The sequence below is a fragment of the Ursus americanus genome, chromosome X (genome assembly GCF_024610735.1).
Source record: "Ursus americanus isolate L20-20 chromosome X, mUrsAme1.1.p, whole genome shotgun sequence".
Lineage (NCBI taxonomy): Eukaryota > Metazoa > Chordata > Mammalia > Carnivora > Ursidae > Ursus > Ursus americanus.
The window spans coordinates 29,433,674-29,455,587 of record NC_142164.1 but is presented as its reverse complement, the minus strand read 5'-3'; the positions used below and the strand labels follow the sequence as shown (position 1 = coordinate 29,455,587).

Here is a 21,914-nt window from a genome sequence, read left to right as displayed (position 1 = left end):
GAGTTTTTTTTATCACCAATCTCTGGTGATACCCTGGGCCTATCTTTCTGCTGCTGCCTCAGACCCTTAGGCGGCTCTGGATCAGACCAGCCAAACGAGCCAATCAACCGACAGCCCTGGGTTTAGACCGGTCATAATGGGTGATTCATCTTTGTCTTACTCATCTGTGTATCCTCGGTGTCCAGCGTGGTTATCTGGAATATAGTCAGGATTCCACCCCACTCTGTTGTGCTCACCGCCCCCCACCCCGTCCATGAGAAACCAAACCCCTTACTCCCACAGGCGGTCTCTGCACAAATGTTTCCTTGTCCTGGGTAATACCTGACTCCCCTTCGAAGACGGGGCTTCCCTCATATACCTTCTTAGCTGGAAATTTCAACATCTCTTGCACCCAAGTTCCATGGAGGGGTGGCGAAGGCAGCTTTCTTCTGGCGCATTATACCCTGGCCTCCTACAATCTCTTCCATCTGCTACAAAAACTCAGCTCTACAGGGCGCCTGGGTGGCTCAGTCTGTTGAGCATCTGACCCTTGGTTTCAGCTCAGGTCGTGATCTCAGGATCGTGAGATCGAGCCCCGCGAAGGGCTCCGCACTCAGCAGGGAGTCTGCTTGAGATTCTCTCCCTCTCCCTCTGCATCCCCCTGCTCATGCGTGCATGCGCGCACACACCCTCTCTCTCAAATAAATAAAGTCTTAAAAAAAAAAACCCAGCTCCAACATAATCCACCCCTCCTTGTCACTACTGTTTGTCTTTCACAATTTAGGGTAGGAGCTCTTAACCTGGGCTCCACAGACTTCCAAGGGGTCTATGGAGAGAATTCGCAGGAACCATGAACTTGGATAGGAAAGAACCACATTGTTTTCACTGAGCTCTCACTGAAGCTTAGCGGTTTCTTCAGGTACAAATGCAGGTGACAATCTACAGTAATTTTAGCAGTACCTGTGATTTCACAGTCAATAGAAATCACCGATATTTTTGCTTCCTATTACAGTTGTTGCAAATGTCTCAAAATAGCATTTATACTTACACACCTTCTAAATTATGATAGTTATTAGGGCTGCGTGTAGATATTACTTCAGGAACTAATAAAGAAGGACAGGGATTTATGTCCTTCTGGAAGTGGAATCATACAGTATTTGTCCTTTTGACAAATCACAATTTGAAAATATTTTGGGAAGTGTATTTCTAGTATAATGGGCATATTTTAGGCATTTAAAACCGTTATTTGAAGAATGAGTCCATAGGCCTCAATGGATTGTTAAGGAGGCCAAAGGCACAAAACAGTTCTTGGTCTGGGGCGCCTGGGTGGCTCAGTCGGTAAACCATCTGCCTTCAGCTCAGGTCATGATCTCAGGGTCCTGGGATCGAGCCCCACCATGGATGGACTGTCTCTCTGCTCAGTGGGGAGCCCGCTTCTCCCTCCCCCTCTGCCCTTCCCCCTGCCCATGATCTCTCTCAAACAAATAAATAAAAATCTTTTAAAAAAATATTTTAAAAAAACCAATTTCTGGTCTGGACACTACTTCTTATTCCTGTCAATAATGGGGATAAAAAGTGACCAGGAAGGCTTCCCTGACAACGTGAACTTTAAGCTGCACAGTCAGGAATAAGAGAGCCATGGCAGAATCTAGGAGAAGAGCATTCCAGAGAGGAATAAGAAAGGTAACGGTCCAGAGGGAGAAATGAGCTTGAGGAGGTTTGCAATAGGAAGAAGGCAAGGTTGCTGGGACCTAGTGCAGGAAAGAACTATTCACAATTGCTCGAAGGTGAAAACAGCCCAGTGGCCATCAAGTGACGACTGGCTCCACACAATGTGGGAGATCCAGACAATGGACTATTACGCAGTCTCTAAAAGGAAGACAAGTCTCATGCATGCTACCCCAGGGATGAACCTTGAAAACACCGTTCAAGTGAAAAGGACAAAAAAGGACACAAAAGGACAAATACTGTATGATTCCACGTACAGGAGGTGCCCAGAAAAGCCAGAGTCACAGAGAAAGGAAAGAGAATAGTGGTTCCTGGGGAACAAGGGGAGTGGGGAGTTAGTGCTCAGTGTTTCCTTTGGGGCGATGACAATGTTTGGAACGAGGCAGAGGGGACGGTCGCACCACATTGTGAATGTATTAAATGCCACTAAGTTGTTCACTTTAAAATAGTCCATTTTATGTTGTGTGAATTTCACCTTTTTAAAAATAAGAACAGGGGCACCTGGGTGGCTCAGTTGGTTAAGCATTCGACTCTTGATCTCAGCTCAGTTCTTGATCTCAGGGTCGTGAGTTCAAGCCCCACACTGGGCCCAGGCTGGGTGTGGAGTCTACTTTAAAAAAGGGGGGGACCAAGAACAGTAAAAGATGAAGTAAGCGAGGGAGCAGGGGACAGATCACATAGGGTCTGTGGGCAGGATAGAGTAAGGGGTTTTTACTGTGAACGGGGTCTTCTGTTCCATAATGTTTTCTAGCTAGTTATTGTCGGTTGATAAGAAGTCCATGGTTTTCTTCGTGTCTCTTTTGAAACTGGCTACCTAACTGAACTGGTATTCGTTAGAATTGTTTTCCAGATGATTGATTACCTTGGGTTTCTTAAACAGTCACATCATAAAAAACTAATGATTATACCTCTCAGCAGGCACTTTTCAATTGTCATCTTTCTGGACACTGTTGACCAGTCCCTTCTTGAAACACTGCCCTCTGGCTTCACTGCCGCCAGTATCTCCTGCGTCTAAAACTCTTCTTTCTCACTCACCTTAAATCTTGGCCTGTCTCGAAGGTTCCATCCCGGACCCATCTTTTGCCGTCATTCTACACGTTGCCCACGCATTATCCCTGGGTGCTCTCGCTCATTCCCACGGCTGCAGTGGTCACCACCCTCCACTCATGCTTCCTAGACACCTCCAGGTCATCCCAGTCTCCTCCCTCTCCCACGGTCGGTCCTCTGTGTAGCCACAGCCATCCGAGCACCCCTCCCCCACTGGAAACTCACAAGGCCTGGTCACAGACACCGTGCTTGAGCAACAGCATCTCGGCCAGCAAAACCAAGGAGGCACAAGGTCAGGTCTACAGGAACAAAGCCAGACGTGTGGGTTTGTTGGAAATGCAGAATCCCCGGTCCCCAACCTAGACCTACAGGATCGGAGTCTCTGTCTTCTCGAGAGCCTCCGGGGCTTGTAGGCAACATGAAAGTTTAAGCAGCACTGGCCTCTGTCATCTTCCTTTCCACAGAACTTGCCTACCTCTTGCCCTAATGGAAACCTAATCCCTCCCCCTGCCCCCCCCCGCAAGGATACCACAACCCTGAGGACATCATTACCCAGCAGCCCTCTCCGGAGTAGGCTACTCATTCTCCCACAACCTGTGTGCCTTGGGGTCAGTGGAATGGGCACTCGTGTAGCTCCCCAGTGCCACTTCTAGATCATTCCTCCTCTACCTCAGTGTAAAACCTTTTCTTCATTTGAGACGTATTCCATCGTCTTCTGGTGGCACCTGACCCACGCGGTTTCTCTCTCCATTCTGGGTGATGGCAGTGTGCTCGTAGACAACCCATCAACCTTCAGCCTCTTTATTCCCTGATTGTCTACACTCCACAACCTTCGGGCTCCCTCTACTTCAGCCACTGACACACCTTGCCATTGGCCTGATCAGCTTCCCCCCAACACATCCTCTCTCTAACTCCCCGCTCTCTGGCCACAACCTCTCATCTTTCCAACCCTCTTACACATTGGATCCTCCTAAACCTGACCTTTCACCTCACAGAACCCTTGGGTACCTTGACCTCTCTATTGTCTCATAGGCTATCAGCCCCTCACTGGCCTCATCCCCTTCTCGGGCCCAGCTGAACCCCAAAACTGATTACCTGAACCACTCTTTTATCAACACTTTCATCTCCACCATGCCCTTGCCTTCCACCCTCCCGGCCCAGCAAATTGTGTGATGAATACATTTCAGGGTCTGCCCTCTGCTCCCCACACCACTGCTGTTGAAGTTAGCTAGAGGCCATCACAGAAGTCTTGGCACCCAAAACCATTGCCTCCAACCTCAGATAGAGCAGGACAATCCCCTTACTTGACCTTGACTGGCTCCCTTCCCATTGCCTTCATTGACCATTCCAAACTTTCACTACTTTCCTCAAGCTCCAGAACTTACTCGTGATATCTTCACTCTCATGAGATGGTCTTACCTCCTACATTACCAACAAAATTGGGGCCACTAGCCTCACACCGGTTCAACTTCCTGCCTCACTCCCTCCTCTCTAAAACTCAATCAGTCCTTCCCAACCTCCTTCTATCATCACCCTTTGTGAACTCTCTCTCATTCCTTTCAGGCTCTTTGAGAATCTTGCTTCAGCTATCAGCTCCTCGCCCCCTACTGACTCTTCCTCAACCTATAAACATGCTGAAGTCTCCCCTCATCTCAAAAGAAAGATCCTTCCTCAACTCAATCCCCCTCAACCATGCATTCTCCCCAACCACTGCCCTAGGTCTTTTCTTCCCTTAGGAATAGAGTTTGTCTTCTGCACCTACCACAGAGCCTGGCATATAACAGAAGTTCAATAAATATTTAATGGATAAATGGAGATATTTTGGAAAAAATAATCTATTCATTCATTCATTCATTCTCATTCACTCCTAACACATCGTAGACTGTTTTCTACTCTCATCGGCATCCTCGTTAACACATTCAATGGATATGTTTGGTCTTGAAAGATATAAACCTTAGAGGTATTTTTTAAATTTTATTTTTGCCATCAACGTGTATTTCATTCATTCAGCAAATAGGTACTGAATACTCACAGTATGCCGGTTGGCTAACTTGGGCGCATCCTGCAAGATTTCAAGACTTAGCTCAGTCATTCCTGACCACCTCGTTTCCACCTTACACTCCCACCGGGCTCTGCCAATTGCTACGTTTTCTTTTCCCCACAGTTCTCTCCATGTGCCTTTGTTATGGTACTCACTACATTACGTAGAATTTGTATGCTCCGTATTAGTCCCTTCCATTAAACTACAGCTTCCTTATTTCTTAGTATTCCTGGCACCTCACACCGTATCAGGCACAAAGTTGGCATTTAGTATAATGTTATCAACTGAACTAGATCCCCCACGCCAATTTGGCTACTGGATGTCGTGGATTCTTTCTCTTATACCTGCCTCCTCCTCTCTGTCCTAGAAGCTTCTGCTCCTGTTCAAGCCCTCATCCTCTCTCTCAGCCTCAAAAACATCACCCCTGGGGGTGCCTAGCTGGCTCAGTCCAAAGAGCATGCGACTCTTGATCTCGGGGTCATGAGCTCGAGCCCCACGTTGGGTGTAGAGATTACTACAAAAAACAAATAAACTTAAAAAAAAAAGTCGCTCCTGACCTCTTTCCCTCCCTCTACACACTGCCTTATCTCTTTTTCCCAGTTCAGGAAAGCTTTTTAAATGAGCGGTCTACACCCACTTTATCTGCTTCCTTTTTTAAGACTTCATTCTTTTTTAAAATTTATTCTTAATTGCATAACCCATACGTGTACTTATGCTCCCCTCCTCAGAGGTAACTACTATTTTCAGTTTGTTGGTTCACCTTGAAGGTCTTTTTCTATGTATTTATATGGAGGGGTGTTTGGTGTTTCATTGGGAAGGGTGGATTTATGCAAATGGCATCATGATCTGTGTATCATTCTGCAACCCTTCTTTTCACTTAATAACACACCCACGTGAGTGCACACAGATCTGCATTCTTTTAAACTGCCAAATGTATTTATTGCATGGTACGGTTGCACCATAGCTCATTGTGTTGCTCTATTGGTGGAAATTTCAGCTGTTTAAAAAATTTTTTTATTCCATATCCAGTGTTGCAGTGAACATCCTTTCTGTATGTTTTTCATGAACTTGTGCAATTGTTTCTCTCGGCTGTATTCCTAAAAGTGGAACTGCTGGATCATAAGGTGTTCACATTAAGAATTTTAATAGGTCCCACCAGATCTGCCCTCTAAAACATCTGTACCCATTTACATTGCCAGAAACATGAATGAAATTAGCCGATGTTAGCAGCCACTGTACTTTTATCTTTTATTTTTGCAAATCTGATGGATAAAAAGTATTCCATTTTTCCTTTTGCACTTCCCTAATCACTGGTGACATTAGATGAACATCTGTTGGTATGTTAGTTGTCAATTTCCATTTTCCCCCCTTCTGTCAATTACCTGTTTATTTCTCATTGAACTGTAGAAGCTCTCTTTACAATTTAGAAAAATCCTTTGTTTGTAATATAGGTTGCAAATATCTTCTATTTGTAGTTTCTTTACTTTTGTTAAGAGCATCTTTCAGTTTGCAAAAGGTTTTCTTTTTATTTTAATAAGTTTAAATCTGTCAATCTTTTCTTATATGGCTTTGGGATTTTTGTGTCACGATTAGAAAAACCTTCTCTACCCCTAAAGCTATAAAAACATTCTCCTATATTTTCTCCTTATATTTTTAGAATTTGTTTTTAATCCATCTGGAATCTATTTTTGTGACTAGTGTTTGTGTGGGACGGTCTCATTTTATTTTTTCCTAATGGATGGCCTATTTTCCCAGCACAGTTTCTTGAACAGTCCATTCTTTCCCTGCTGACTTACATATGCCAAATTCCCGTGTAAACACGAACTTGATCTTGGTCTCACTTCTCTGTCCTGTTGCTCTTTTTGTTATTCTGATGCCTTTACTTACTTACCTTCCATTCACTCATGGCAAGTTAGCTTCCACCCACAGCTTCCCTGGAATTATTATTCCTTGGTGTATTCATGACCTTCATGTTGCCACACCCAACGGATATTTTTCAGGTCCATTTATCATTGCCTCCGTTATGCTACACAGCACAACTCTCCCTTGACTCTTCTACCAATAAAAGTCATCATCATAACAGTATCTTCTGTTCGTTAGTTACTCTGTGCCAGGCAGTGTTTTTTTTTTTTTTAAGAATTTATTTATTTATTTGAGAGAGAGAGAGAGAATGAGTGGCGGGGAGCAGCAGAGGGAGAGGGAGAAGCAGGCTCCCTGTGGAGCAAGGAGCCTGACCCAGGCCGATCCCAGGAGCCTGGGATCATGACCTGAGCCAAAAGCAGACGCTTCACCGACTGAGCCACGCAGGTGCCCCTGTGCCTGGCACTGTTGAAGCATTTCATATACCAGAAATGTCAAGTATGCCTCACCACAATCCTCTAGGGTAGATATTAGTATTATCATCATCCCCACTTTATAGGTGAGAAAACTGAGCCATAGAGAATTTAAGTGTCTTACAATGCAAGTTCTGAGAGTTGGTTTTCCTTTTTTGCCATGCAAGTGCCTGATTTAAGTTTGATGGCCGAGGCATCCACTTCAAAGACAACTGACTATCTCGAATAAACACACTGCCAGCCACCTAAAGGTAAAGAGTCAGCCCTCCATCCTCCCACCGCCCCCGAGGGGCTCCTTTGTTTCAGAAATCTTGGTTGACTTCCCTAAGGGACCGTTTGGGCCACTTGTTTTTTTCTCTTCGGCTGCTCTAAATTCTCCTTCTTATGTTTTAAATTCACCCATCTAGGGGTGCCTGGGTGGCTCAGTCGGTTGGGCGTCTGCGTTTGGCTCAGGTCATGATCGTGGGATCCCGGGATGGAGCACCATGTCAGGCTCCCTGCTCAGTGGGGAGTCTGCTTCTCCCTCTTCCTCTACCCTCCCCCTCCCCCGGCTTGTGTGCTCTCTCTCTCACGCGCTGTCTCTCAAGTGAATAAATAAAAAACAATAAATAAATAAATAAATAAATTCTCCCCTCTAGAGCAAGCCTACCAAATCCTAGACCTAAACCCTCCATCTCAAAAAAAGCAGAACCCCAGACTCACGCCTGCTCTCTCTCCCCTGCGACCTCACTGTGTAGTCCCAGCTGTGCCCTGTGCTTTCCAGGACCTGTGAATAATAAACCTTTCTGGTCTCCAAGTTCCCTGATGTTTACTGCTGAGAGCATCTTGCAATCCTAAGGACCACAAGGGTCGGACCAGCCACAGCGTTAGTTATCAATAGGCTGAGAGCGGCACAAAACCCTTGTCTCACATCGCTGGGTTAATCAGTGGCAAGATGCGATCTGAACCCAGGTCGGTCTGAGACCAAAGCCTAAGTTCCCAATCACACCTCTTTCCAGCCTGTCCTCAGTCTCCCTCTTGAGTTCCTTTTGCTCCAGCACCTTTTTTTTTTTTAAAGATTGTATCCATTTATTTGACAGAGAGAGAGAGAGAGCACAACCAAAGGGAGGGGCAGAGGGAGAGGGAGAGGTAGGCTCCCTGCTGAGCAGGGAGTCAGGCAGAAGGGGGGTGGGGAACATGACCCCGGGATCAAGACCTGAGCCAAAGACAGATGCTTCACCAACAGAGCCAGCCAGGCGCCCCATGCTCCTGCCTCTTTTAAACAAGTGGCTTTCCCCAGGGTCTGGCCTTAATCACTGCTCTTCTTAGAAGACCACGCACCGTGGGTGAAGGCTCGCATTCTGGCGCTCTGCCTCAGTGCGGCTATACTGACACGTATCTATGCCCAAATGATCCCATCAGTACGGAGAAAACACTGCTTTTTATTACGAATCCCTGGGGCTTGCCCCAGCCCTGCTCTCCAGCCCAGTTTCTGAGAGGCTTTTCATTTCTACTTACTTGAGTTTGTATTATTTGATTTTGTATTAGTACGCATCATGTTTATAATCAGGAAAAACAATAAGAATATTACCAAAGTAATGGAAGTAGATTAGCCTCTAAGGGGCCGTATCAGCTCAGTCCTCTCAAACCGTCATTACCAAAGCCGTTTCCAATGTCAGATATGTTAAATGTATGTTGCCGAGAAATGTGAGAAATTTAATTGAAAAGATCCTGAGCCGTCTGCAGCTGAGATGACCCCAAATACCCATCCCCTTTCCCCAGGGTCCAATTTATTCTCAACCAAGCACAATTAGCATAATACGCAAAGCGATAAAAAGCAGAGGTATCCGTCTAGAATTTCAAATGAAAAACAAAGTTCAGTTCAATTATTAAGAAGCTAAATGTACGGCTGTTGGAACTTCAAGGGAGAAATAGGAGAATTGGGGATCCAGTTCAGCTAAGAAGCAAGAGAATCCTCAAAGGATGGGCAGACACTGCCTAAAATGATGAATGGCCTTTTCTGAGATGGGCATTGTGATAACCACGTGACGTCTAGTTAAATGCGGATGGTGCCTGACCCCCTCCCTGACCCCAGCCCTCAACACATCCCGGTGTCTGAGCCGCCCCACCCCTCACTCACACTCCATTCTCACCCCCTGCAGTCTCTCCTCCTACCTCTCTGCATATTCCTGTTCATTCTTTTTCCAGAATGTGTCATTTGCTCCATCTGCTGACTTAACATCCTAAGGTTTTTGTCTGTAGCCCCGTGCTCACCACCCCGCACTCCGATGCCCGGGTGATCTTACGTGGGTCTGCGGTTGGAACATAGCACCTATACCTCGATAATCCAAATCGCTATTTCCAGCGCAGACCCTCTGCCGACCTCTAACCCCTGTGTATTCAGCTGCCTGCCACCGAAGGTCATCAGGGGTCTCGGTAGTCCACGGACAGCTCAACCTCAACAGGTCCAAAACACAGCTGGTTCTTTTAGAACGTGATTCTCTTATATGAGTTTTCCTACCGAATGCCACCACCATTTGTCCACTCTCCAAAGCCAGAAGTCTGGGCCTCTTTCTAGATTCTTCTTTTGCCTTCACGACCCCACACCAAGTCTCTGTCTAGAGTCCTGTTGATTCTACCTACTCGATATTTACCAAACCTACCTCCTCTTTCCCATCTCAGCACCTGTGTTACCTCTGGCCTCGACCTAATTGGTCCAATAGTCTCTTAACGGGGCTTCCTGCTCCCCCTACCCTTCCAAAGAACCTACTTCAAGGCCAGTCAGACTATCCCATTCTTTTTTTTTTAAGATTTTATTTATTTATTTGAAAGAGAAAGAGAGCACAAGCGGTGGAGAAGAGCAGAGGGAGAGGGAGAAGCAGACTCCCCACTGAGCGGGGAGGGAGCCCAACGCGGGGCTTGATCGCTGGACCCCGAGATCACGACCTGAGCCGAAAGCAGACACTTAACTGACTGAGCCACGCAGGTGCCCTGAGACTATCTCATTCTACTTCATAAAACCTCTCAATGGCTCCGTGTCTGCACATTCTAGAAATGCCCCCCTGATCTGACTCCTGCTTCCCTCTTCAGGCTCATCTCCGCCTACCTTCCCCTCACTCACGCCAAGCAGCAGCCCAGGGGCAGACACGGGTACTGTGGGACCTTAAGCTTATGCAATGAGAAGGGCCCTCCAGAAAGACAGCACAACATTATGACTAATAATTAGTTACAGGACCTTGGCAGCTTTAGCTTCATCAGCTCGCAGTCAATCCGCTTCTGCACTCGACAGATCCCTAGAATCTGCCATCATCTTCTACACCTCTTTGCCTTTGTACAAGCGCTCCCCCAGCCTGGGCTGCCCTTCCCTCCGTTGCCTTGTCTGGCCGGCAAAAGAGTTCATCCCTCAAGGGCCCACTCAGGAGGCACTTCCTCTGTGAAGGCCTCCCTGACCTCCCCACATGGAACTGACTGTCCTCTCCTTTAGGTGCTCATTGTTACTTGTCCTTCACCTCTTCGTACCCCGTCCTTTCCGAAGCACATCACACTCGATGGAGCTTATTTGTTCAAAACCGGTCTCCCCGGTGAGTGCCTCAAGGGCAGAGACAAAGTCATTCCTTTTTAGATTGTCAGGGCATAGCAGCGCCTGGCACAAGGCAGGAAGGAGCTCAATACATGTCTGCCACATGGAACGGAGACCTCGCCCACGCACACTGGAAAGACGCCTTTCTTTTGGCAGAGCGCGTGGAGTGGAATGGTTGGTGGGAACTGGGACCCTGGGCGGAGGCGGAGCCCTGAGGTGTCTGCGGCCTGCACGCGCCATTTTGGGAGGACGTCCAGGCAGGACCCTGTGGTGAGCTCCTCCCACCAGCCTCCGGGCCCCATTGCCTTCCTTACCTGTCCTCCTTGTTGATCTGGTCCCCAAAGCCCACCGTGCTGACAATGGTCAGCTTCAGCCCCACGTTGCTCTCTTGGAGGTCATAGGTATTGGACCGGAGCTGGACACCTGGCTGTGTGTGGGTGGCCGGCTCCCCCTCAAACTTGGTGTTGAACAGGGTGTCCATGAGGGTAGACTTGCCCAAACCTGTCTCTCCTGAAAAACAAAAGAGGAAATTATGGTCCGTTCATGCCACGGCCGTGCAGCCATCCCCCATCATGGTTTGGACGTATGTTCATTGGCGTGGGAGCCCGTACACAATAAGAGCGGATAAAACTAGATAGACTGTTGGCACTCAGGTAAGTGAGAGAGACTGAAAGGAACTGCATCAACGTCTCAACAGTAGCGTCTCAGGAAGTGGAACTGGGGTAATTTTCCTCTTAGTCTTCCTATTTTTGTGTCATTTGAAGGTTGAGGATGCATGGCTTTTATCGTCAGAAAAAGAACGTCTGTTACAGGCAGTGCTAGAGAGGTAGCAGTTACGCCTGGAAAAAGTCCAGAAGGACACACAATATACTCTTACCCAGAGGGCTAGCACTGCGTGGTGGGGGTGATGTGCGGTGTTCATTTCTCTCTTCAGGCTTCTGTGTATTTTCCAAGTTTTCTACGTGGAACATGCATAGCTTTTGTAATAAAAATTAAAGGGCTGTTTTCGATTTTAAAAGAAAGGGACAGAGGTCCCTTGTCAAATAAATATCCTCTCCTTTTCATCGCCACCTCTCCTCCCCGCCAGGCCCAGACCGTGCTCTGCACATGCCCGGATGTGTCTCCCAGTGGGGAGGCCATTTTTAGCTAATGGGGAGGGAAGTTAGCAGGCCACAGATTCTTCTTCTCCTTAAATTTCAAACAAACCAGTCATTTGTTTGTTTAACTAACAGCCTGCGGGATACTAATAAATTAAACCATTGGAATTCCAAGTCTTGACTTTCACACCAGGGAGAGGAGTGGGGGAAAGCCTGTGGAGACCGGTGAAGGTTTTTTGGAGGTCATTCCTGGGAGACCCGAGGGAGGTCAAGCCACTGCCAGGAGCCAAGGGGTCTCTTCAGGGAAAGAAGACATTGGAGGAGAATTGGTGGCCTGGGAGTTGGGCAGGAACGTGACAGGAGGCCACAAGCTGGGCTGGGCGCTACAGAGGCTTGTCATCTCCAGAGATCCAAACCGTATTTGGGCTTCCACCCCGCCCCCCACCAAGCGATTCAGGAATGCCAGGAATAAAGGATTCAGTAGCTAATCACCCCCAGATTGCCTTTTGAATACCTAGACCACCCGGCTCTTCAGCTCTCCGGCAGGAGACGTACAACGTGTAAATGCAAATGACCCCCTCCCCTTCCGCCCTCTGGGTGTGTCTAGCTTTGCATCTCGCTGCCTTTTATCCTGAATAATGAGCGACGAAAACAGGAGGTGCTTTTTCCAATCTCTGTCTCCAATGAGAGCTTTCTGTGTGTGTTGAGACTGGTGAGCGAGAGAACAAGAAGAACATTCAACTCAGCCTGGCTCCCCAGCCCCCCAGCCAACGTTCATGGCCAGGTCTGACGAACGTGCCGGATTGCCAGGGTGCAGGGAAATGGTCCCTCACACAGATCATGTTTCCAGCCAAGGTCTGCTATACCTATTAGCAGCAAAGATTCTCCCAGAAGAGGCCCCCCCAACTTTTCCCCCTCCCTAAAGGAACAGGAAGTATTTGGGTCTCAAGAAAAATTTGGTGAGGTGGGGCCTTTGCAGTGGGAAGTGACAGACTTGGCCAAGCAACGGAATGTAGCACCCCCTCCCCGCCCAAGGGGGGGTGCAGCTCAGTTGCACAGGGGACCAGCCCCTCTGAGGTGGGAACACGGGGGGTGGGTCCCTCACCCCTAACTCACCTTCCCTCTGGGAGCGGAGATTCCAGCACCATTCGAGCCCATCTTTGTGTGTGCCTGATGAACCTTCCATGGACATCCCCACCTCCCCCCTTCCGTGAGCTCTTGGCTGAACACCCCGCAGCTCCTAGAATGCTGAGCCCTGTCTCCCCAGCATCCAGAGCTGGCTCCTGGGCCCCTGATCCCCAGGATCCTCAGAGAGCCAGGGATGGGGCATCTTCCCGTACTCCCCAGAGGGCCTAGCCCAGGTGCACACAGAGGCCTGGGGCCAGGCTGCTGTGTTTGCCGGCCGGAGGAATGCAGACCGGCCAGGCAGGGCAGGGCAGGGCAGCAGGGAGGAGCGGCAGGCCAAATGACCACGAGAATGCCTGCCAACACCAAAGGGCTGTGGAAATTAGATGCCCAATGATGAGTGGAAGAAAAGAACCCGCGGGTGTCCCGGGAATTATGACACATGCAACATGAGAAGAGGGCAGAGAAGCAAGCGAGCTAGTCCCGTGGCTGTGGAGGGCTCCCGTCCCACTCTGCCATCAGTGTGGAGCCTGCGGGCTGCAGGGGCTCCTCTTCATGGTTGGCACGGGCCCAGCCTGAGCGGAGGATGCAGCCCCCTCCCACGCTGCCCTGGGCCCAGCATCGGGGACTCCACACCCCTGCAGGAAGGTGGGGACTTGGCAGATTCCAGCAGGAAACCTGGGGAGTCCCCAGGGGTCAATTTCTCTCCCCTCCTCCCTCCTCGGACAGACAGCAGGATTTCTTAACCCTTTTCAGGTCGTCACCACCGGCCCAGAGGATTCCATCTCGCTTTGTTTAATGGAGAAAAGATGCTGGAAACACCCGGTTTTTTAAATAGCATTTCTATTTAAAACGTGTAATGTGAAATACGCTTTTTCAAACTACACTCCCTGGGATAATCCACTGTTGACCTCACTACTCAGCCTTTTTCCTCATCTGCTGCAAACGCCCGAATCTTCTGGCACCTTGTGTCATTAAGTCCTTGCAAGCGGGGGTGGGGGAGGGCGGACGCAGAGGCCCAGCCAGGTGATGCCCGGCCAGAAGCGGTCCCCTCGCTGGGCCCCGGTCTCTTTCCTCAGAAAACGAACAGGCTGGACTCATAATAATAGCGATGGCTTCTGGAGCAGCCACGATGTGCCAGGCACGGCTGTGCCAGTAGCTCCCCTGTTCCCCACAATAGACCTAGGAGGTAGGTACTATTATTTGTCCTTCAGTAACGGAAGGGTCAGCCAAGCTACTTGCCAGCTGGGTGAATTCGCCGCACTCCCTGGTCTCTCTGCACCTTACCTTCCTCATCTGTAACCTGTGGACGAAGGAACTGGTCTAGGGTCGCAAAGGAATCCGTAGCAGAGCGGGCCCTGAGTCAGACACTGGCGCCCAGACGTATAACCAGTATGCCCCAGTGTGTCCCACTTGCCACTTGGGCCTTCGACAAATGTTCGCAGGGCCTCTAGTCGGAGCCACGTGCAATTTTAGGGACTAAAGATACAACAGGGAACAGGACAGCCCCCATCCCTGTCCGCAGGGAGCTCGCGGTCCCTGAAGCCAAGGTCTCTGCCAGCTCCGAAACGTGGGAAGCCACCAAGAGAGACGTCTCCCGAGTTCAAAAGGTGTTCAAAAGGAAACACTCCAGGAACTCCAGGGAGCCTATCGACAGAGACAAGGTCATGGCTGGCTCTCTAACCTTGCCCTCGGCTCCTTCCTGACCTTGCCGAAGCCTGGCCCACAGGGGTGTGCTGGAGCCGGCTCCCCCACCCTCTTGCAGATCTGCTTCTCCTAAGTGTCTTATTCCAAGTTCAACACGGCCCAGTTGAGCCTGGAATCCTGAGCAGCTTCAAAGTAAATATTATCGTTATGACGCTCTGCGCTCCTCACAGGCATTACTGTGGCCGGCACATTCAGAGCGCAGCATCTCTCCGGAGCTCCTTCCCAGCCGTGCAGAGCCACGGGCCCCGGGACGTTTGTCCTGCTGGCTCCAGGGGCTCCTCGGAGGCCTCCTGCACTAGATCTAGGATCGAGGGATCTTTGCAATTTCCAGAGCTAAGCGATTAGCCTATGGTTTTTGTCGGGGGTGGGGGGGCTGGGGAGGGAAAGGGCAACATCACCCCCCTCAGTAATTATTGTCAACATAGAAAATCTGTTCGAGAGGAGTCATGATATGCCCACACCCATGTGCCTAGCCCTCTAAAAATAATAACTGTGGGTGCCATTTATCGGTACCCTTACATATGAATTAGGCTCTGGATTCATAAACCTTCTCTCTCTCAATCCCACCGTGCACTGTGCGCACAGGCACACACCTCCATCAGGCTGGAGGGTACTCACCCTGCTGGGGCTTGGACCTCTACGGTCAGCAGCCCAGCACCCGGATAAAAAATGCTGTGATCAAAACGTCTTAGGTCTCTGTTACACTTAACATGCCTTACGAGAAAAGAAAAGAAAATCCTTTGGGGGAACATAGTCTCTGCCCAAACAGACTCGTTTGAGAACAGTCATTACGGGAGTAAACCTGATAGTTACGCACAGGCGGTCAGCATGAAGGAACGGCCACCGAAAGTCCTGCGAGAGAAAAGATCACCTTCAGCAGGCAAGCTACGGACCCTTGGCCAAGCCGGTGCCAGCACCTAGCCCCATGGCTGGGCTGAGATTGCAGCCTGAGAGCCCATCTCAACCACTCGTGACCTTGGCCCAAATTGTGGGTTCTCTGAGCAATGACAGGGTTGTGAGAACAGACAAGAGAGCAGGATTCGAAGGCTGCCGGCTTGTTTGGATCAGGGATGGGGAATGAAAGGATCCCAGTCCAGCTGGGGGCCTCCACTGAGCAAACCCGCAGCGCCAAGAGGGGGGCTACTAGGGCGATTTCCTGGGACTTGGTAGGTGTGGAAAGAAAGAGAGGGGGTGACTCTTTGGGGCAGAGGATCTCCTTCCTACCCCTCCCCTCTTGAAGGGTCTGGGGCAGTTGAGTCATCTCACCCCAGCAGGTGCACGCCAAAGCGGTTATAGCTGTCCTGTGCCTGGGTGGGAACAAGGACAAGCGTTTACTATTTCTCCCACTCACTTTGCCTTGTGCTTGGCTGCCTCCTCTTCAGGGCCCTAGGGGAGCCCACGGTCCCCAGGTCCAATTGCACTACACCGCTGGCCCTCGGAGAGCCATTCTGATTTCTGTGGCCTCCCTCCTAAAGCCTCATTCACCCGCCCAACTGCACTTAGTTGAAAGGTTGATGAGGGTGGGCCTGTCACGTCACTTCGTAATTCCTCAACTTCACTGCAGGTCATACTGAGCTCTGGGAGGAATGCCAAGGGAATCCAATATGTTTATGCGGAAATTTTTCAGTAATCAAATATTATGCAAAATAAGTTGGCCAACGGCCAAAGATCGGAGCGATTTGGCAGTGCTAATATTGGATGTGATGGCATCTCCATGTTGATCAGCGTGGCTTCTATTTCTTTTGTACCCTTCTCCTAATAGCATCTCATCATCACCACGAGTAGACTTGCTGGCCTAGCTCTGAATGCCGAGGCCCATGACATGTGATTCTGTGAAGCACATATCGCCATCTCCTGGGTTCCCAAGCTGATGTGTGGGAGGGAGTCATTCAGCCAGTGAGTGAGCCTAGCCGACTGCCTGTCATCCATAGTGAGAAGTGGCCTCCCTGTTCTCTACTCGTCCCTGGGTACATAGTTACTCTCCTACACGAAGTGATCAAGAAAGAGCGCTAAGGATGGAGAAGAAAAAGAAAGAGTCCAAGAAAATGAACGACTCTAGTTAGAAAACAGAATTTTAGGGGCACCTGGGTGGCTCAGTCATTAAGCGTCTGCCTTTGGCTCAGGGCGTGATCCTGGCGTCATGGGATCAAGCCCCACATCAGGCTCCTCCGCTGGGAGCCTGCTTCTTCCTCTCCCATTCCCCCTGCCTGTGTTCCCTCTCTCGCTGGCTGTCTCTGGGTCACATAAATAAATAAAATCTTAAAAAAAAAAGAAAACAGAATTTTAGACGATATTAATGAGTAAAATATACAACTCAGCCGTGGTCAGAGCCTCAATATGAATGAATCCCCATATACTCTCTAGAAAAATAAGAACGGCAATCAGCAAAGCGTCTGAGTGTTCCAACCAGCAGGAAAACGCACTCTATTATAGTGTTTATACAATCATTAAGGTTTGGAAGTAAGGCACTGAAAATGCGCGGGTATACTTTGCTGCACAAGAGAGTGAAAATCATACGCTATGATCGTGTTTGCAAATTCGGGACTTTTGAAGGTCTAAGGAGAGATTCTTACAGAATGTCAAGGAACTCTTGTTCCTCCCATTTGTTGGGTTGGTGTTTGACCCTTTCCAGAGTGCCTTTGTGTTCTTAAGAGACATCGCTGGAAGCAGTTAGGGAAGCGGGAGGAGGGCCAACGGATCAGCCAGACCTGGGGCCTTGTCCGCACTCCAGCACTTCCTCTGTGCCGCCTGGGTCACGTCTCTTAGCCTCCCCAAATGTCTGGGTCTCCATCTGCTCTGTGAAGGTACAAACGCTACTCACTCTGCTCATTCACAGAGTCCTAGTAAGGACTCAAACTGCTACTGGGGAAAGGGTTTGAGAAATATAATGAGTGGTTCCCATGGGGTTAACTCATTCATTCATTTCGCAGACATTACTGAATTCCCTTGGCGCTGTGATTAGCACACTAGAGGTGACTAAGGCTTGGTTCCCACATTCCAGACTAAAGGTCCTGGTGGAGATATGCTTTTTTTTTTTTAAAGATTTTATTCATTTATTTGTCAGAGAGAGAGAGAGCACGCAAGCAGGGGGAGCGGCAGGCAGAGAGAGAAGCAGGCTTCCCGCTGAGCAGGGAGCCCGATGTGGGACTCCATCCCAGGACCCTGGGATCGTGACCGGAGCTGAAGGCAGACGCTTCACCGACAGAGCCACCCAGGCGCTGCTGGATGGAGGTATGTTTAAAGGGAATAAAAGAACTTTTGCACCCTTGAGCTCAAACTGTACAGAGCATTACAGGGCTAAGAGTAAACGGCCCCAGCCCACTGCCCAAGCCCACACCCGGTGGGCAGGCGCCTACCACACCCATCAGTCGGCCTTCCCATTCTGCCCTGGCTCCTATTTGTTGACGTCCAAGTGAACTTGACCGCGGTAGCTGAGCCAGCCAGCTCCCTTACAAAATTTCCACTGGGTGTCACATGGCTCAGTTTCCCCCCAACGTACGGCCCTGTATTCTGGTCTGACCGGGGAAAAATATCATCACAGCCGGCTGCTCGCAAAAGCAAACAGACGGATAAAAGAGGAAGAGGGGGGAAGACACTTTTGCAAATAGACCAGAATGACACAGTATTTAACCTAATTACCTGCCAAGCCACATCCAGCCATTAAGGATCCATATTCTGTAATAGAATTTCCTGCTAGGGAAATACTCACCCACGCACAGGATGTTGAAGCAGAAGCCCTGGCTGACTGACTTATTCACCAGCTGGTCGGGCAAGCTGTCAAACCCCACATGTCCAGCCAGGGGGACGGTTCGGCAACCTTCACCCTGATTTGGAAAGGGAGGGAGGGGAGAAAACGAAAATGTGCTTAAAAGCAATCTGGATCCTCACTTCTCATCCAACCGACTTGCGAGCGAGGAAGTAACCCCTGCCCAGGCCCCGTGTGTCCTGCCTTCCCTCAGCTCCTCCCTGCTCCGAAGCAGAACGGCCCGCCAGCTTAGAAGTCATGGGCTCTTGGGGACAGGCATCTGCAGGCTGCGATGGTCGCTGTAGGTCCACACACACAGCAAACTGCCCGGGTGGCTTCTGGGACCGGGGGGTGGGGGGGAGAGGGGGGGTCAGGAGATGAGGTTCACGGACTTGGGGTAACCCCACGCAATCACTTATAAGCCGGGTCACCTCTCCGTGACTCCGTTTCCTGGCACGTCTGTCTGATGAGATAATATCACCTATCTGACAGGTGGTCGCAGGACTCAAACGAGCTTAGCACAAGGCCTGGTCCGTGCCTAAGTGTCCAGTAAACAGTACAAAAGGACTTCCAAAAGCAAGGCCTCCTCTCTCGAGGCCGTCTTGGGCAACTACAAAGGTGGCACAGTGTGCGGGTCAAGAGAAGAGGCTTTGAACTGTGACAGGTCTCAAGGACAGTCCCACCCCCTGCACCTCCTGACCTCTGACAAGTTACTTAAGTCCTCAGAGTTTGCCCGTCTGTAAAGTCCGGGACGAGCAGTGACTAGCTCATAGGACTGGGGTGCGGGTCACACAGGTTACTGTTCTGCAAGTCCTGAGCACGGCGCCTGGCACGTGGGGAGCAGCCCATCAACAGAAGCTACCCCTCCTATTGCTCTGCGAGGGTACCCCTCTCCTCGGACTCCCCAGATAACACGTGATGTCATGGGACACTCGGGGCTCCCCCGGCTCGAGAGAGCTGCCTCTGTGCTCCTCCCACCCCTTCCCTGCTCTCCACGGGGGGCAGCCAAGCCATTCACAGCTCTGGAAAGCAGAGGGCCCTTGCTTCACCTGTTAGTCCCAGAGCTTCTTACTGTTAATGGTTTTATAAAAAACGGGGAGAGCCTCAAACTGGGGCAGGCTTCCAAGGAGCCGGGGGAAAGGAAAAAGAGGCCTGCGTGTACTCAAGACAAGTGCTAACTGCCAATGGCCCCAGGGGAAGAGAGAAGGGCAGCCGGACGCAGCTAGACAAGAGGTAAGGGCTATGTAAGGGGTCGGGAGTTTCTCTTGGGTGGGGGGCTACAGCAAGATTTCGGGGAACCAGAAAGGTGCCCAGAGCAATCCAAGAAGGGCATGGTTAGTGTCAGGAGGCCCGCCCCAGCATCCTGGGCTGTGCCAGCGGGCAACTCTTTCTGCTCACCTGGACCTGCTTTTAGGCTAGGGCCCTAAGGGTCTCCAGTGCACCCGGAGAGGGACGGGCAGAGCCACTCAGCAGCTGCTGTCGCCAGAACTGGTTCCCAGGTAGCCCCTTCACCCAGTTGTGCCATCGGTCTTCCAAGAGCGGGAGACAGGGCTAGGGCCAGGACTGCCATCTGGCAAGTTCGTTACCCTCACACATCTCACCCCACACACTCCCAGCGGAGAATATTCCTGACACACAACCATATGCCATCATTCAGTCTGAGTTGGCGTCTTCCGGGCCCCCAAGGGGCACCTGAAAACAGCTGGGTTTCACGCGTGGCCCACGGCACTTGCGGCTGGCTCTACATACACCCCTCTCTGCTTCCCCTCACCCCTTCCTCCTTCTTTTTCTTAAAGCGAACAAAGGAAGATGTAAGTTTCCCACTAGTTGCTCTTAGTCCTCACCCCTGCAGGGGACACAGACACTTAAGAGCCAATATGCTTTCTCGATGGGTCCTCCTCCGTAGCAGGCATCGGAAACTGGGACCGACTCAGAGCGGAGGTTTCCTGAGCCATAGTTTATCGCCCCTGGCTGCCTCTTCCTGTCTCCAAATTCAGCACCATGAAACTCTGGCCTCTGGTCCAAGTGCCAAACAAAGAGGAAAGGGAATTTTCAAACTGAACATAGTGGAGACATGGGGAGAACTCCACTCCTTTTTTTTAAGATTTTATTTTTATTTATTTGACAGAGAAAGGGAGCGCTCACAAGCAGGGGTGGGGGAGCAGGAGAAGGAGAAGCAGACTCGTGGGGCTCAATCCCAGGACCCCAAGATCATGACCTGTGCCAAACTGAGTCACCAGTTTGTCACCTCTTCTTCTTTTTTTTTAAAGAGATGGAGAGAGGGGCGCCTGAGTGGCGCCAGTTTGTCACCTCTTCTTCTTTTTTTTTAAAGAGATGGAGAGAGGGGCGCCTGAGTGGCGCCAGTTTGTCACCTCTTCTTCTTTTTTTTTTAAGAGATGGAGAGAGGGGTGCCTGAGTGGCTCATTGGCTTGAGCGTCGGACTCTTGGTTTCAGCTCAGGTCTGATCTTGGGATAGTGGGATCAAGCTCCACGTCAGGCTCCATGCTAGGTGTGGAGTCCGCTTGGGTTTCTCTCTCCCTCTCCCTCTGCCCCTCCCCCAGCACTCTCACTCTAAAATAAATGAATGGATATATCTTTTTAAAGAGAGAGAACGAAAGAGAGAGGGTGGGGGAGGGGCAGAGGGAGAGAATCATCTTTTTTTTTTTAGAGAAAGAGGGAGAGGTGGGAAAGAGGTACAGAGGAAGAGGAAGAGAGAGAATCTTAAGCAGGCTCCACACCCAGCACAGAGCCCTACAGAGAGCTCATTGCAGGGCTCGATCTCACAACCCTAAGATCGTGACTTGAGCAGAAATCAAGAGTCAATGCTTAACCGACTGAGCCACCCAGAAGCCCCTCCACACCTTATTCTTAAAGACGTCCTTCATTGTCAACAACTCACTAAGAACCTCCCATGTCCCCCCCCCCCACACTGTTACCTCCCACCCAGCACCGTGCTGTAAAGAGCCCTAAATAGCAGAAGAAAGAGTATGGGCTTTATTCCCTAGGCAACAGAGTTCGGGAGTCCTTGGAGTGTTTCGAGCAGGGAGAGCCATGATACAAGTAGCATTTTTCGAACATTCCAGCGGCGGGACGTTTGATTGATTGGAGGAGAGAGGGAGCAGAGGCAGGAAGACAGATGACTCCACTAACACAGACCTGGCAGAGTGACATCCAGGCACGGTGCCAATAAACGCCGGTTGAACTGAGCTGCTCTGACTTGGGACTCAGGAGGGAGGAACAAACTTGAGAGATGTCCTAAAGAAGGGTGATCACTCCATCAGTGAGGGGGTAAGTGGAATGAAGGGTCAATCGAAGCTCCAAGGCTGCAAGGTTCTGAGCCTGAGAGCTTGGATGGGTGGCACCATGGCCAGAAGAGAGAGAAGCCAGGAAAGGGGGCTTGCTTAGAGGGGAAATGGAGGATTCTGGCTTTAAATAAGCTATCCTGAAAGCAGTACCTTTATCGGGGTTTTTATTTTCTAAAAAGTAAGCAATGTTCGCCGTAAAAATTTTAGAACACAGGGAAAATGATAAAGGAGAAAACAACAACCACTCA

The 21,914-nt window shown here is 50.0% G+C and overlaps 1 protein-coding gene across 6 annotated transcripts in view; it reads right to left on the bottom strand.

Moving 5' to 3' along the window:
- The window catches only part of SEPTIN6 (septin 6), a 63,376-nt gene that overhangs the window by 28,537 nt on the left and 12,925 nt on the right, over positions 1–21,914 (bottom strand). For all 6 annotated transcript variants that reach the window (XM_045787454.2, XM_045787453.2, XM_045787455.2 and 3 more), the window contains exons 2-3: positions 18,326–18,440; positions 11,002–11,197 (exon numbers count right to left, since the gene is read on the bottom strand). In XM_045787454.2, coding sequence (XP_045643410.2) covers positions 11,002–11,197; positions 18,326–18,440 — 311 coding nt within the window. The remainder of the gene's footprint in view (positions 1–11,001; positions 11,198–18,325; positions 18,441–21,914) is intronic.